Here is a 16,269-nt window from a genome sequence, read left to right on the forward strand (position 1 = left end):
TTCCAATAAAGCTCATGGGTCATATATAATGTGCTCAGAAAATCTCCCATTTGTGCCTCCACGCGTGGACTTCCAGCCCAGTGTTTGCCCCTTGGAGGCTGACAGACAAGGCGTTCGCAGCCACGTGTCCTCGCAGCAAGAAATGCACTCTGGCAGCCCAAAACCTGGGGGTAGGGGAGTGTGCGGGCAAACAGCCTTCCCACTCCCTCAGCAGGAGAGGACTCCAGTGCCCCCTCCCCAGCAGAGCCCCAGCCCTGGGAGGAGGCCAAGGCCTCACACAGGCTAGGAGCCATGCCCCTTAAATCACCACAGCACCACGGCACCCACATGCTTTCCCAGGCCCCTGCAGAGATGGCTCCTCAGTATTCAGAGCACACCCAATCCTGTCTAAGGCCCCTTCCTCCCCAGCCCTCTCCACCCAGCTGATGAAGCCAGGATACCAGGTACCAGGCTGGGCCTCACCCAGGCTTCAGAAAGGCTGCTTTATTGGAAGCTATTCTGACATCATTTTTCAAACTGCCGGGCAGTGTTGGTAGCAGGGATGGGAGTCCGCCTGTGACTGCGGGGGAGGGGGGGTGTCGGGGGGGGGGGGGTCTCTGCACACCAGGGCTCATTTTCGTATGCTCCTATTGGTGGCAGCTGAGGTCCTGATGGAATAGGACTTGAAGGTCCCAGGCCCACCGCTCGAGAAGCTCAGGGCATTGCTGCCCATGGTTCCTCCAAAGGCCACCCGGCTGCCACCTCCACCAGTGGAGTTCACCACAGCTAGGGGAAAAGGGAGAGGGTTCCATCAGCACAAGGCCCATCACCTGAGGCCCCAGTCCTCACTCCACCCCACTCTCCTGCTATGCCTGCCCCTCTCCCTCCCCGCTGCCTTCCCTCCCCACCACCCTCCTGGGGCCAGCCCACCCCCCACCCCCACCCCTGCCAGAAGGAGCCTGGGGCAGCTGTGGGGGCTGCAGCACAGGTGTGCCCTGCCTCACTCTGCCCTCTTGCACGGCTCCCCTGGGCCCTTGAGCCTGCCTTGCTGGGAGCTCCAGGGCACCTGCTAAAAGCTGGTGAGGGAAAGAAGCTCCTGGTCCAGACAAGGCCAGGCCCTCAAGCCAATGTGCCACCCTGCAGACCCAGCCTAGTCTGGACAGCACAGGAGATGGGCCACAGCCAAGAACTTACAGATATTCACAGCTCCCACTCCATCTCCAGCCAACCTGCGGGGCAGAGGAGAGACCTGTGAGCAGCTCTTTCCTCAGAGCTGGAGGAAGCAGTCCCAGGGCCCCTTCCACCCAGGAGCCAGCAAGACTGGTATTACTTCCTCTGTCCCCACACCTTGGTCCTCCTTCAGCCTTGTTGCAAAATAAGGGGGGGGGGGGGGCGAGGGGAGTTCACGTGGGCCCTCCTACCTACTGGCCATGTGACCTTGGGCAACATCTCAAAGCCTCCATTTCCTCACCTGACTCAGTCCTAGCCTCACAGAGTTGTTTGTGAGGGCTGAATAATATAATTTACCTAGAGCCCTGGGCGCACAGGATCTGATGAATGGTAGCCGTGAGTATTTATGAAGACAGCTGCCTCCCCTAACCAAATCATAAAACCCTCAAAGTGGGCTGTAGCTTATTGATTCTTGGATCTCCGGCCCCTAGCATGAGGTCTGGCGTGTAGCAATTATTCCGTGTGTCCTGAAATAACTAGCGAATTGTTGCTTTCGTGAATGCTGCTAAGGCTGGGACTGAGGAGGGAGCAGAAGGCAGTCGCGGTGGCTTTAAGCAGCCCTACTGGAAATCGAAAAGCCATGGGAGACAGTTGGGCGTATTTGTTTTGTGACTCACAGCCCCATTGTTACCAAGCCCTTGGCCTTGGGGTTGAGTTTACTCTGCAATGGGGAGGGGAGACCTCACTTTGGTAGAAGGAGTGAGGGGAGCCCAGCTGGCCTCATCAGCCCCAAGTTCAGGAAGAAGGCAGAGCAAAGGACAAGGGCAAGAGACAGATATGCTAGGAAGCTTCCAGGCCCCTTGTTCCACGGGCCCCTGGGAGTGCTGGGAGTCACTGGAAGTTGTGGGACGGGAGGGAAGCCAGGGTGCAGTCAGGTAGCAATTCCATGTAACAATTTCTGGTGCTGTGCCTACGAACTCAGGAGGAAGAGACCTGAACGTCTAAAGCTCTGGTGAGGAGTGTGATTTTTCTCTTCTCATCCTAAGTAAATATTTGTTTTTGTGCCTAATTTTATATTCGTAACTCTGTACTTTGTAACCCCAAATTGCATAAGCTTCTAAGACCACAAATCCTAGACCTGCCCCTGGGACAGGTGGAGGGGTTATGGGATCAAAAACAAGGAGTCCATCTCCGTGTCCCCTAAGAGGCGGAGAGAGGACAGTTGCCTCTCAGACAACCAGGATCTAAGCCCCGATGATGACAATCTACACTGAGATTAGGCTTTCAGACAGAATGTTTCCATTCTCTGGGCAACCTTGGGCATGCCACTCGCCATCCCTGAGCTTCAGCCTGCTCAGCGGCCCATGGGAGGAAGTGGATCCAGCCCCATTCTATGTATGCAACCCCAGCTCTGGTTCTATGAGGAAAAGAAGCCCAGGGTATGTGTTCCCAAGAGAGCGTGGCCCCTGCACCCATGGTGGCAGAGGGTGCAGAGAGGCATCGTGGCTGGGACAGCTGGGCTCTGGGGCTGCCCTGAGCCCCAGATCAGCTGCTCTCTCTTCCCAGGGGCCTTTGGTATTCAATTCCTCTTCCCACAAAGACCAGATGCCAACCCAGGCAGGGGTGGGGCAGTGGCAGAGACCCATCCTCCTCTCCTTCCCCAACTCCTATCCTGCGGCCATGTGTCTTCTCTCCCTCCTCCCTGCATCCAGGCACTCTGCCCTAGCACTCCCTCGTTCCCCAATTCCTTCCTGTCCATGCCATCCATCCTCCAGCTTGTCTCCCCAGCCCTTCAGGAAAAATGCTCCCCAAAGAAAAAGTTCTGTAGACATTCAGCATTTTACAAATGCACATGAGTGGTCTCTAGGTGCTCCCTTTACAAATGTTTGGTGTCCTCAGCCCATGCACGAGCTCCCTGAGGGCAGAAGCGCGTCTTACATATTCTCTATCTCTGAGCTGGGTCCCAACAAGCCAAGCCCTGATGAGTCCTACCACCAAGCCTTGGCAACCACACTGTTCCCTCTCGCCCTCTCCAAACCCTAACCTTCGCCCAGGGCACAAGTCTAAAGCCTGGCCAATTGACTGAATGAATCAACCAACCCATCCAGGTGAGCATGAAGGCCCAACTTCATGGACATAGGTTCCGTGTCTTCATGAAGAATTCCTATAACACCAACCCAGCCCAGCCTGCTCTCTGGCCGCAGATATGCAAATTATCTGTGGGACCTCCCCACATTCGGTCAATATCATGTGACTTACCACTTAGTGATGTGGCAGAAGCAGCCTGGCATCATGAAAGATCCCTGGACCAGGAATCAGCAGAGCTTGACTGCACACTGGCCCCTCAATTCATAAAACCAAACCGCAGTTTCCCCTCTGTAAACTAAGCAACAATACCTGACCTGCTTACCTGAATATATTGTGAGGATCAAATAAGATGACCCTGGCCACACATGAAGGGGCCGTTATTACCTTCAATTTTCCCATTGAGCTTTATATCACATGGTCTTTCCTACTAGAAGGCCATTTCATCAAGAGCAAAGAAGCAAGCATCATTTACCCTCCCTACACTTCCCATCCCTGGTGCCTTGCAGAAGAGAGGCCACAGAAAATGTCTGTAGATGGATGAATGTCAAGCCCCAGGCGCCACCGAGCCCCAGAAGGATCCCCTTCCTGGCTTCTGTGTCCTCACCGGCTCTCCTCGCCCTCCAGCAGCTTGCGGTAGGTGGCGATCTCGATGTCCAGGGCCAACTTGACGTTCATGAGCTCCTGGTACTCGCGCAGCTGCCGGGCCATGTCCTGCTTGGCTCGCTGCAGGGCGGCCTCCAGCTCCTCCTGCTTGGCATGTGCATCCTTGAGGGCCAGCTCCCCACATTCTTCAGCCTCGGCAATGGCAGCCTCCAACTTGGCACGCTGTGGGCAGTAGTGATGGCTGTGAGCTGGGGGGCAGTCCTTACCAGTCACCGCCTTCCTGCTTCCCCATCCTGCAGCAAGCGCCCGGGCAACTTGCTCATGGTGGCTTCACTGGCACCAGTCTATTTCCCCAGCACCAGGGAATCCCCAAAGTTTCAAAACATGGGCTCTGACACCCAATGCCTAGGCTCTGATACTGGCTCCACCACTTACTAGCCACGTGGTCTTGGACACACTCACCTTCCAAAGTCTCCTCTCTTCTAAAACAGCAATAATCACAGTGTCTGACTCATAGGGGTACTGCAGGGATTAGATGGGGTAATACACAAGTCCCTGCCAGTGTCTAGCACACAGTTAGTGTTCAATAACTGCTATTATAACTGCTATTATTTTTTTTTTGTCAACCACCCATCTGGTCTCTGTTTCTAGCTTTGCTTTTTTAGATTCCACCTATAATGGGCGCCTGGGTGGCTCAGTTGGTTAAGCATCTGCCTTCAGCTCAGGTCATGATCCCAGGGTCCTGGGATCAAGCCCCGCATCGGGCTCCTGGCTCAGCAGGGAGCCTGCTTCTCCCTCTGCTTCTCCCCCTGCTCATGCTCTCTCTCTCTCTCTGTATCTATCTCAAATGAATAAATAAAATCTTTTAAAAAACAAAACAGATTCCACCTATAAGCATGCAGTATTTGTCTTTCTCTGTCTGACGTATTTCACTCAGCATAAATGCCCTCAAGGTTTGTGTTGTCACAAATGGCAAGATTTCTTCTTTTTGATGGCTGAGTAATATTCTATTTTATGGCTGAATAATATAATATTATATATATATATATATATATATAATCACATTTTCTTTACTAATTCATCCACTGACGGATACTTTAAGTTGTTTCCATGTCTTGGCTATTGTAAACAATGCTGCAATGCACATGGAGATGCAGAGATCTCTTTGAGATGGTAATTTTATTTCCTTCAGATATATACACGGAAATTGAATTTTTGGATTCTATGGTGGTTCTATTTTTTTTTAAAGATTTTATTTATTTATTTGACAGAGAGAGAGAGAGAGAGATCACAAGTCGGCAGACAGGCAGGCTGAGGGAGAGGGAGAAACAGGCCCCCGACCGAGCAGGGAGCCTGATGTGGGGCTTGATCCCAGGACCCCCGGATCATGACCCAAGCTGAAGGCAGATGCTTAACGACTGAGCTACCCAGGCGCCCCGGTGGTTCTATTTTAAATGTTCTGAGGACCCTCCCTACTGTCTTCCACAGTGCCTGCACCAGTTTGCGTTCCCACAGAAGGTACACAGGGCTCCCTTTCTCCACATCCTCGCCAACACTTGTTATCGCTTGTTATAATCTCTATAATTAGTAAATGCGATTATGATTTTCAAATGCCCATCCCCCCCCCCAGTCCCCAGCCCGAAGAGATCCAAAGCCATGGGATCTTAGTTGAGTCCCCAAATTTGGGGCAGCTGACAAGAATAAAAACCCTCTTTAAAACAGGCCCAGAACAGGGGACTTGGAGCAGAGAGACACTGCTTGGAACCCCCAGGCCTCAAAATGTGTGACCAGAGCCCCTTGGTTTGGGCCGGGTTGGTCGGATTCACAATGGACCTGAGCCGTGGCTGCCACTTTCTGCCCAGCAGGAGCATTCGATATGCGCCCCATCCACACACTGGGAACCTATCTAGTCCTGGGCCTCCTGCTGTTGGGCTCCGAGAGCCACCACTCCCACCCCTACCCAGTACTCCCCCTTCCTTCTCACCAGCCACTCTCTGTCCTTAGACCCTTCCCTGTCCCGGGTGTGCTCTGCCTCTCTACCAGCCCTCCTAATCCTTCCAGAAGGCCCCTCGTGTGCCCTCTGCCCCTTGTCCACCTGCCGGTCCCCTTCCCTATCACACTGGTGCCCCCTTGGCACTGCCTCATCCCGCTGCCCCGGGGCCCCTCCATGGCGGTGGACACCCCAACTCTGGGGCCTGCTCCACCCCGTTGTACAAGAGGAGAAGCAGATGTGGCAGAAGCTGCAGGGTCTGAGAAACCACCATTCGGTATTCTTTGCCTCCCCTCCCAGCCTGGAAGCTGCCTCACTGCACCGGTGACTCATAGCCCTGCCTCCACGGCAGGAGGCAGCCTCCACCCTCATGTGAAGGGACCTGCGGGGCTCCAAGAAGCCCCGACATTCTGGGTAAGTCACCCCCACATCCGATCCCCCCAGCTCATCTGGAGCTTAGCCCTCTGAAGCTGCAGCACTGGTTACCTGCCCTCCCTCCCCACTGCAGACAACTGCTCTGGCTGAGCTGCCCCGTCCCTCCCCACACCTTGGCCAGGGCCTGTCCCCCTGCCAGCAACACAGCACATCTTCCCAACAGTCCATCATCGGAGGCCCGTGCCCCACCACGGGTGCCAAGTGCCGAGAAGGAGCGGTGAGTCAGACAGATGGGGACCGGCTCCCAAGGCATTATTTGGATTTCCGTAGAGGCGGGAAACGGCCAACCACTTAATAAGCCAGAAAACTTCAGACAGTGATAGATGCTTCCAGAAAGTTCAGACACCCTGCTGACCGAGTGGTTGGAGAAGCCATCTCTGAAAAGGGGACTCATGTCCAAAATCCCAGGGATGACAAAGGGGCAGCCATGTACTGAGCCAGGAGAACCACATTCCAGATGGAGGGAACACCAGGGGCAAAGTCTCTGAAGCGTGAACGTGCCTGGCAGATCCAAGATACCGGAAGCAGGCTAGTGAGGCCGGAGCACAGTGAGATGCCGCGGTAGGAGGTGAAGGACGGGGACTTGTGAGCCACCGTAAGGGTTTCTGCTGGCCTCTGTCCCCCCTAATCCCCACAGACTGTGAGCTCCCAGGTACAGCATATGAACCCAGAGTGAGGTGCAAGGACAGTGCTCAGTACAAGTTTGGTAATGATTGGTGGTTTTTCTCAGGCTGGCCAGGCTGGGGCTCCCTCCCCAGGCTGTATGCCCAACTACGACTCCTCTCCTCCCATTAGCGTGAGCCAGGACCTGGCCAAGAACATTCTGTCCTGGAGATCTCACAAGTGGGCCCACGAGACTTGAGCTGCACCAGCCTCAGCCTGGGAGAGCCTCGGGCTCCTCACTCTCAGATGGCTGCCTTTCATGGGCCCCAAGAAACAGGGAGGAAGAGGCGGGGGTGGGGTGGGGGGGTCCTTGCTCCCACCTGGTTCTTGATATTGTCAATCTCAGCCTGCAGCCTCTGGATGGCACGGCTCATCTCTGCGATCTCGTTCCGTGTATTACGGAGGTCGTCCCCATGCTTCCCAGCCTGCGCCTGGAGGGTCTCAAACTAGAGGGGCCACACAGAGAAGTAAGGCAGGGGGTGGTCAACGATTACAGGGGACTCATCCCTCACCCCCTCCGAGGAAGGCCCAAGGTTCTGAGTGATGAGCCCTCCTAGCTTATCTTCCCAGGAAGCGACAGTCTGACTCCGGCAATCTTCACCCACTGCCGGCAAGCCAGACTATTGGGCAGTGGGGTACAGCCGGGGTTTGCTTTCCTCCAAGTCAGGACAGGGAGGGCCAGGATGGCTCCCTGGGGCCCATCCCCATTGATCCTGGGGCTCTGCCCATTCCCATCCTGTCCCAAGTTCTGGAGAATCACTAGAAGTCTGAAATCTTCACCTGTTAAACAATCCCCCAGTAAAAACATACTTGTTGAAAACATCAGCACCACCCATTTCACAGATGGGGAGAATGAGCTCTGGAGAATGGAAGGCACTGCCCAAGGATCACACGGCAAGTCTGAACCCACGTCTCCTTGCTGGCATATCTGTGTTCTCACCCTGTGTACCACGGATGACTCCTTATCTCTGCAGAGACCTCCCTCTGCTGCTTTTAAACCCTGCCTCAGGCTCCCTCCCCCAGAACACTAGTTCACCCCAGCACATTCCTTCAGCACCTGCACAGTCAGCCGCCCTGCCTCCACATGGCACATAATGATTAAACCTCCCTGGTCTGGAGGCCTAGGACCCAGGACCTAGTCCCTACTCTTCCAACTACTAGCTGTGTAGAGTTAGGCACATTACTTAACCTCTCTGTGCTTCGGGTGCCTCCGCCCTGTCAGCCCATCTGGCTGGGATCTCTCCCCAGGGAGGGACCTGGCCTTCACCTCTTCTTCACCTCTTCTGTGGGCCCTGGAGAGCATCACAGACTTAACCACTGGTGCCTGTCAAAACAGCGGGACCCAAGCCCTAAAGGCTTGAGACAGGGCGAGGAGTAAGGGCAGCTACCACCCAGGACCCTGCCAGGAAGAAAAGAGGGCCCTCCGCAGCCTCACACCTTGATCTGGTACATGGTCTCGGCCTCGGCCCGGCTGCGGTTGGCCATCTCCTCGTACTGGGCCTTGACCTCGGCGATGATGCCGTCCAGGTCCAGGGAGCGGCTGTTGTCCATGGACAGCACCACGGACGTGTCCGAGATCTGGGACTGCAGCTCTGCCAACTCCTGCAGGGATGGGACAGAATGTCAGGACTTGGGGCATGACCCACCCCCGTTCCCACACCCATCCTGGGACCCCCTTCACACTAGGGGAAGAAAAAGGAAGAAGAGGTCAGAGTGGGCGTGAGTCACCAGAAGGCGAGGGGACACAGACCCACACCCGCTTAACAGTCCGCCCGCCCCCGGCAGCCCAGGGAGGTTAGCAGCTTCATTAGCAACTTCTCAAGAAAAGAGTCTGGTGGAATTACAGCAGATAAAGAAGGGACAGACTGTGGGGGACTGTGACGGCTCCTTCTGTGATCTCTGCTGGGGTAGGAGCTTGGCTGTGAAGTACATCACTAGGGGGTGGGTAGGTCAAATAAACTAGCCCACCCCAGGATGGAACTCTCTGCAGCCTTTAAAACTGACGACACGGCTGTATTTATATCCATGGTACACCATTACATGAAAAAAAACATGATCCTACTTTTACTAAAATACATATTACTCTATCTCCATGTGTATACGCACAGCAAGAGTTTGAAAAGGTAGATACCAAGGTGACAAGAGCACATGTAAGAGACCTGTTTTCAATTTTATGCTGTACTCAATTTTCTGGATTTTTGGCAATGAGTATGCGTTTCTTTCATAATGAGAGGGAAATAAATATACATATACACATACATATGCACACACACATATATATATACATAGACATATATATACATAGACCTATATATAACATGCGACAGACATATAAAGATATACATAAAGACCCACACAGAGATTAGAATCCCCGAAGTAAACCTCAAGGAGCCTGCCCCTGAAATTCACACACGTGGAAATTCACTGAGGGGCTCATGGAGGCCGGAGGTTCAGAGGAAAGCTAGACAAAAAGGAACTGAGAACTGGTCTGTAATTAGCCTCATATATAACAGTCTCCCCAACCAGCCCTGCCAGATGACTGGCTGTCCTATCTTCCGCTGAAGGCCAGAGACTCACACTGATAGGAGTGGAGAGGGTTTTAAATCCCCCAGAGAAAAAAGAGGTAAAATCCCCAGCTAAGACAAGAGGGAGAGAATCAGACTGCAGGGGCAGACAGAGTGGCCTATTGCTGGGCGGCCACATATCCGGTCCCTCTGGCTATAAACTCCCAGATACTCTCTCCTGACTCGGGCCGCCCTGGCCACCCCACCCAGCCTACGTCTTGACTCTATAACAGCCCAGGATCCCTAGACATCCTCCCGGTTCCTTTCAACCCCTCCCAACACCCCTCCTAAAAAATGGTCACCCCATGTCTCTAGAAGGCCAATCCTGGCTGACCCCACCCTGCTCTGCTACCCTCAGCAACTCCTAAACTCCTTGCCCACCACGGATTCCTGGGTCCGGAAAGGATAAAGAACAGGATAAGTGCCTGCACACACATTCACCCAGGCTGGCCCAGACGCAGGGGGTTAACCAGATGGCCCCCTTGTTAGGACATGGAAGACATGACGTGTCTCCCAAACCCAAGGTCCTCACCGTCTCATAGAAGGTCTTGAAGAAGTTGATCTCATCATTCAGGGCATCCACCTTCGCCTCAAACTCCACCTTGTTCATGTAGGCAGCATCCACATCCTGGGGGGTGGTGGCGAGAAGGGGTAGAGACACCGTGGCCTCAGTACACAGAATATTTAGCAGGGATGGGAGCCAGCCAGCACTGTCCAACCCACAGGGTCAAACACCAGGGCCCTACCAAGAGACATGCCATTTCTCCAGGCTGCCTGACCTGGCCACGGTAGGAAGTTTCCTCCACTGGACCCTCTGAAGCTGCGTGATAGGCATCATTTTCATGCATCCCCATGAACACAGGTACCTTTCCAGCACTGGTAGCCCAAGCCACCTGTAGCCCCAAACCTAGCGTTTTACTGGTTCCTGAAGGCTTTGGTGGTTTGGACACACCCCTGACTCAACCACCTACAAGCTATGTGACCCTGAACAAGTCACTTCAACTCCGTGAGCCTCAACTTCTGATGAAGAAGGAGAGCAGAAAATCATTCCGACATTAGGATAAGGCTCTCAGAGATGGAAGATCTCCAGCCTACATGTTTAACATACAGCTTAGTGACAGCGATGCACGTGGGCCATGAAGAACAGCGCAGGCCCAGGGGGCATCAGGGCCCCTCTAGCCATACATGCCTGTGCTCAAACTTGTATGGACAGGGTCTGCTTTTACGCATCCTCGAGGCACCTAAATCTCTAAGGGCCCAGCACTCTGGGGCAGGTTTCTGTCATGTGGACGGGCCTAGAACCCTGAGCTGCTCAGTGAGTGTACTAAATCAGAATCTTAAATCAAGCCCCACTAAGATACTCCTAAGGCCTTCCAACCTTGGCTTGCACATCTCCAGGGACAGGGAGATCCCTCCGCCTCAGGCTCATCCCATTCATTCAGCACATACTTCAGCCCTGCCGGGTGCCAACCCATACCTGTCATGAAATGTTCTGACTGGAATAGAGCACTCCCGTATTTGGGTTGAAATCTCCCTTTCTAGCCTCCATCTTTTGGTCTGAATTCTAATGCCCCCAGGCCAAAAGCAAGTCCAGTGACTCACCAGAAGCACACATACACACAGGACAGGCTGTGTGTCCTCATGGCTGTGTGGACAGCCTCATAGGCTTCCAGATCTCTCCTTTTCCAAGCCCCTCATTCCCAGACCAGACTTTGGCCACAGGTCCCTACCAGCTGCTCAGGTGCGAGGGCCACGTGGCCCCGTCCCACACATTTTCAGATGATGCCCCCCGCACCTGGCCTAGACACCTGGCCCTCACCTTTTTCAGCACCACGAACTCATTCTCAGCAGCTGTGCGACGGTTAATTTCATCTTCATACCTGCAGTAGAGAGAGAGTGCGTGGTGTGAGTGCAGTTCTGCCTCCATGCCTCCTCCTACCCAGGGGTGAGAGTCTGCCCCGCATCAGCTTCCCCCCTGCTTACTGACACGCCTGGAAAAGTGGGGATCGGCTATGAAACCAAACGTCCCTGACTTTCCCTTGTGGCTATTCCTAAGGCTGGGAGTCTTGGCATGAGATGAAAGTGGGAGAGCAGGGAATGCACATGAATTAAAGGACAAAAGCTGCATCTACTGGGAGGGAGAAAGCAAATACTAATAACCCAGCTTAGGGACCACTTCAAATAGGGCCTGCACTGTTATGTGCTTTGCACGAATTAGCTCACCTAATCCTCACGATGATCCTTTAACAATGGTACCATGCTTCGTGGAAAAGGAACGGAGGCACAGAGAAGCAGATAATTTGTCCAGTCACTACGCTGCTAAGTGGCAAAGCCCACACTTCAAGCCTGGTCGTTGACCCCAGGCCCACACCTTAACCACTACTTAATCCCACCCTCTGAGGGTGAAGAAGGAGCCTGAAGCAGAGGAATCTTGTGGAATCAGGAAGAGGGTGCAGCAAGTCCTGGAAGAACCAGGCCCCAGCTGGGTGGTCTAGTCCCATCTCTACTCCCACAGCCCCCACCCCACCCCAAGGAGCCAGTCCCGCTCATAGGAGGACATTGGCGATGCAGGGCACAGAGCAAGGGAACCCTTGGGCCTGACCCAGTATTTATTTGGGAACTTTTTTTAAAAAAAGTGTTAGAGACAGGAACTCAGTAGCACCCACAGGCTGCAGGAGGGCAGCAGGGCAACTATGGTGGGGAGCACGAAGCTCCTGCAGGCAGAGCCCCTCCAGGAGGAGGCCAGACTCACAAGGGCCCATGCCCTCAGGTCCTATAGAATAGTTACAGAACCATCCTGAAGGCCATCTCTCCATCCCTGCCCTTGCAGCATGCTGCTGAGCCCAGAGGATGCACAGACAGGAGTTCACTGGGCAGCGGCACCCAGGACCCTTCCAGGTGCCCCTTCCAGGCCTCCCTCAACCCCAGCTCAGAGCTCAGCCTGGCTCTGCGGGAAAGTGCTCTACCTGTAGGCTGGGGGGCGGGGGGGGGGGCGGCGGGGGAAGTGTGAGAGCACACACAGGCACACGCACATGACAACAGAGGCTCACTTGTTGCCCAGAGCCCACTCTGTCCTGTACCTGTCTGTTCTCACCTGCTGGGGGATTATCCTGTTGACTGTTGCTCTAGGAGAGTAGGGGAGTGGGTACGCTCCACAGAGGCCTTTTTGTTTGTTCTACCTGCAGTCAGAGCCAGTGTCCCTGCATGGCTTTAGTCATCCACCTCCAGGGCAGAGCACAGAACTCACTTGCTACTCCCAGGACTACTGGGCAAGCCGGCTGGGGTGGGGCCCCGCCCAAGCCTCAGGCCTTGGTTTCTCTTCAATGGGAAAAGAGACCTCAGTGGGCCCCTCAAAGGCCTGTCTTTCCAACCCCAGTCTCCCAGGCCCCTGCGCTCCCTGCCCCACCACACAGCCTCCTCTCTGGTTCCTGCATTGGCCAGAGCCGCCCCTCAGCCTCAGCAACCCTCCATGGCCCACCACACATGATCTCTCTCTCTCTCCTTGTTTCTTTCCGTCCCAGGTCAGCTCTGCATCTCCTCCCGGGAGTCAGGGGTCCAAAACATTCCAGTCCCAGCTCTCCCAGAGACCTGCCATGTGATCTCCCTCAGGACCCTGAATCTCTCTGGTCTCTAACTCCTCACCTGAACAGAGGGGCTGTTTTAGAATAATCTGTGAGGGTTGTGCAAGTTCTGAAGCGCATCTGTCATAGGACACCTTTTGCCCTACCCTCTCCTGGGGCCTTGGTCAGGCACCCAAAGGGAACAGTGCAGGTGAGGGTTCGGTGGGGATATTTTCCTGGCAAAGTCAGGTGACAAGACTCGGATACAGCTCCCAGGGACAAAGAAGGAAGAAAAGAGACAGGGAACGTGTGAGTCAAGGCCTTCCGTTCGGGGGTTACTGTACCGAGCAGCTGCACCCTCTGACCCCTAGCCCCAGAGGGGGCCTGCCAAGGATCAGCTGATGAGGGGCGCATGCGCCCGGGGTGCCAGCCCCTCCCCCAGGTCTCACGAGGGTCAGTACTTGTTCTTGAAGTCTTCCACCACGTCCTGCATGTTCCGCAGCTCCGCCTCCAGGCGGCCTCCATCCAGCTGCAGCCCCTCAAGCTGCCTCCGCAGGCCAGCAATGTAGGCCTCGAAGATGCTGGGGACACAGCTGCTCTTGGCCGACTTCTGCTCCTGCAGCAGGGCCCACTTGGTCTCCAGCAGCTTGTTCTGCTGCTCCAGGAACCGCACCTGAGAGGGGAACGGAGGCGGAAACTCCTGAGGGGCAGCCCGTGCCACCCACACTGGGGTTGGGAGCGTCTCCAGCTCCCCCCACAGCACAGCCCATGCTCCCACTGGCTGTTCCCCCAACCCGGACCCCGGCCCTTAGTCCCCTCCTCCAGGAATACCACGCTGAACCAGCCTCTCCTCCAGGACTCTCTGTCTTGAGTGCCTCAGACTGTGACCCAGGAGTCAGATCTGCCCAGTCGCCAAGATGTCTCCTGCCTCCTGTGTTCCCCATCACATTACAGATGATCTTCTCCACCTCCCTCTCTGCAAGGCTGCCCCCTCCCTGTCTGTCCTGGGCTTCCCCTCACTGTATCCTCTCTCTGCTGCCCCTTTCTTCCAAGGTCTCAGGACAGGGTGCTAAAATAAGCAACTATTATCTGCTTGGTCTGGGGCCCAAAAGGCTCCTTGGATGCATCCAATATGACTGGGAGTAGGAAACAGCTCTCCTCAGAACTAGCAACTCCGAGCAGCAGGGCCTGGGGGCTGCAGACTGTAAGGCAGAGCAGCTCAGCACCAGGGGCGGACCCTGGGCCTGGGGAGGCTTCAGCAGAATCTTAAGGATTTGTAAGGTCTGAATGCCGAAGGAGAGGGCATGGGGGACTGGAGAAGCAGAGAGCTACACCAAGGCAGGAGAGGGAAGGTCTGGTCTAACAGTCTAACACCCCCGAGGAAGGAGGTCCTGGCCAGAGGGGCGCAGCTGGACTAGCCCCTAGTTCCTGGTCCAGCCCCACTTCACTCCCCTCCTAGACCCACCAGTCAAGTCGGCCCCTCTCCCTCCAACCCCTGCTTTCACTCCCCCACTCCCTCCCCGACCCCTGTGGGACCCAAACAGCCAGGAAAAACCTCCTCCCAAATGGCCCTTTCCCAGGGTCCCTCAGGGCTCCTTCCCTGGGCGCAAATGGGCTATCTCCAAAGGCAGGTAGAACCTCACCTCCCACCACCAAAGGGAGGCTGGAGGACCAGGTCGGTGGGCAGGTGTGGCAGGGAGCCTCCCTCCCTCCCTCCCTCCAGCCCTTTATTTTCAGCATCTGCCTCAGCATAAGCAGTGCGAGGAGGGAGGGAAGAGATCCTCAGCTGGGGACAGTGTGTCCCCCCTGCTCCGTCTCTCACCCCACGCAGCCCCTTCTCAGGGAAACTCCTGGCCCTGGCCTCTGGAGCTCCCAACCTGAATGCGCCCAAGAAACGCAGCCAACTCCCAGACACAGCCTGCGGGGTCAGCCGGACAGACTCAAGCACACCTCCTGGGAGGAAAAAGCAGGGCGATCTGGGCAGCTCGCCGGAAGAGGACGCTTGGAGCCCGAAGGGGAACAACAGTCACAGGGTTCACGAGGAGAAAGGTTCCCGATCCTGGCGGAAGGAGAACGCACCAGGCCTCCCAGCGCCTGGCCCGCGTGCAGTCAGGGCAGGTGGCTTCTGTGGCCCGGAGCGTGGCGTGCCGCAGGCTGCGGCGGCTCACCTTGTCGATGAAGGAGGCGAACTTGTTGTTGAGGGTCTTGATCTGCTCGCGCTCCTCCTGGCGCACCTGCTGGATGGACGGGTCGATGTCCACCCGCAGCGGGGCCAGCAGGCTTGGATTGATGGTTACCTCGCGGATGCCGGCGCCCACGGGGCCCCCGTAGGCGGAGCGCACGGCCACGCGCGGCTGCGAGGCGCCCAGGCCGTACAGGCTGCGGCTGCCGAAGCCGCCGGGGCGCACCGGGCTGAGGCGCACCTGCGCGCCGCGCCGGGGGAAGGCGGAGGAGCGCGAGCTGAAGACCTGGGAGCTTAAGTGGATAGACATGCTGGCTGGACCGGGCTGGACCTACGGGCGGGCGCGACACTGCCGAACTCGCTGACCTCGGCCGGCCCCCGCCGCTTTTATCCGCTAGGCGCGGGCCGATCCCCTTACACAGGTAGGGGCGGAGCTGGCCGCCGGCCACCCTTCTCTGCTCGCTGGAGCCCCTCCCCGGGCCAGGCTTCTGCTCTCCGCGCCCGGGCCGGCCGGGCTTTGGGGCCCAGGCCGGAAAGTCCCGAGTGGGGAGGAGGGCCGTAGACCCCCAGCGCCCGGGATAGGGGCTGACAGGGAGCGGTGGGAGCCGGCCATCTGAGCAGATCCGAAACAGGTTCAGTCTGGGAAGGCTTCCGGGAGGAGGCTTCAGAAAGAGTCCTGCGGCCAGAGCAGAGAGATCGAGTGATGAAAGACTGGGGGAGAGGGGGATCAAAAAAGTTCTAGTCCAGGAGTCAGCACCCAGCCCTCTTCCCCAAGCATTCCAGAAAGGCATTCCCAGCCTCCTTACCCCACGTCCAGTTCCTCCTTGAGAGATCAGCTCAGTTCTTGAGTAATCTGACCCCACGTAGCCTGGTCTAGCTGGTTTCCCTGGCCACTACACCTCATCCCCATATAAAAACCCGGCCAAGTGGGCCATGACCCCTCTTCCGGCCCCCTCCTCACTCCAGTAGGTATCTGAAGCCCAGAAGCCATGTGTGAAGCGTTGCTTTGGGTTCGCACTTCCCCTCCCCCTAACA

At 56.0% G+C, this 16,269-nt stretch overlaps 1 protein-coding gene across 1 annotated transcript; it reads right to left on the minus strand.

Annotated features, from left to right (window-relative positions):
* Positions 1-444: 444 nt before the first annotated feature.
* On the minus strand, positions 445-15,672 carry KRT7 (keratin 7). Its single transcript, XM_027592388.2, has 9 exons — positions 15,221-15,672; positions 13,514-13,725; positions 11,312-11,372; positions 10,025-10,120; positions 8,366-8,530; positions 7,249-7,374; positions 3,842-4,062; positions 1,174-1,208; positions 445-765 (listed from the first exon to the last, which is right to left on the minus strand). Exons 1-9 carry the CDS (start codon positions 15,542-15,544, stop codon positions 611-613), a joined length of 1,395 nt encoding a protein of 464 aa, XP_027448189.1. The 5' UTR covers positions 15,545-15,672; the 3' UTR covers positions 445-610.
* Between the last annotated feature and the right edge of the window lie 597 nt (positions 15,673-16,269).

The sequence above is a fragment of the Zalophus californianus genome, chromosome 9 (genome assembly GCF_009762305.2).
Source record: "Zalophus californianus isolate mZalCal1 chromosome 9, mZalCal1.pri.v2, whole genome shotgun sequence".
Lineage (NCBI taxonomy): Eukaryota > Metazoa > Chordata > Mammalia > Carnivora > Otariidae > Zalophus > Zalophus californianus.

Coding starts and splice junctions, on each gene's coding strand:
- KRT7 (XM_027592388.2), bottom strand. CDS start 15,544: ATGTCTATCCACTTAAGCTCCCAGGTCTTCAGCTCGCGCTCCTCCGCC. Junction 11,373..13,513: donor GTGGAAGACTTCAAGAACAA/GTACTGACCCTC, acceptor TCTCTACTGCAG/GTATGAAGATGAAATTAACC. Junction 8,531..10,024: donor TCAAGACCTTCTATGAGACG/GTGAGGACCTTG, acceptor CCATCCCTGCAG/GAGTTGGCAGAGCTGCAGTC.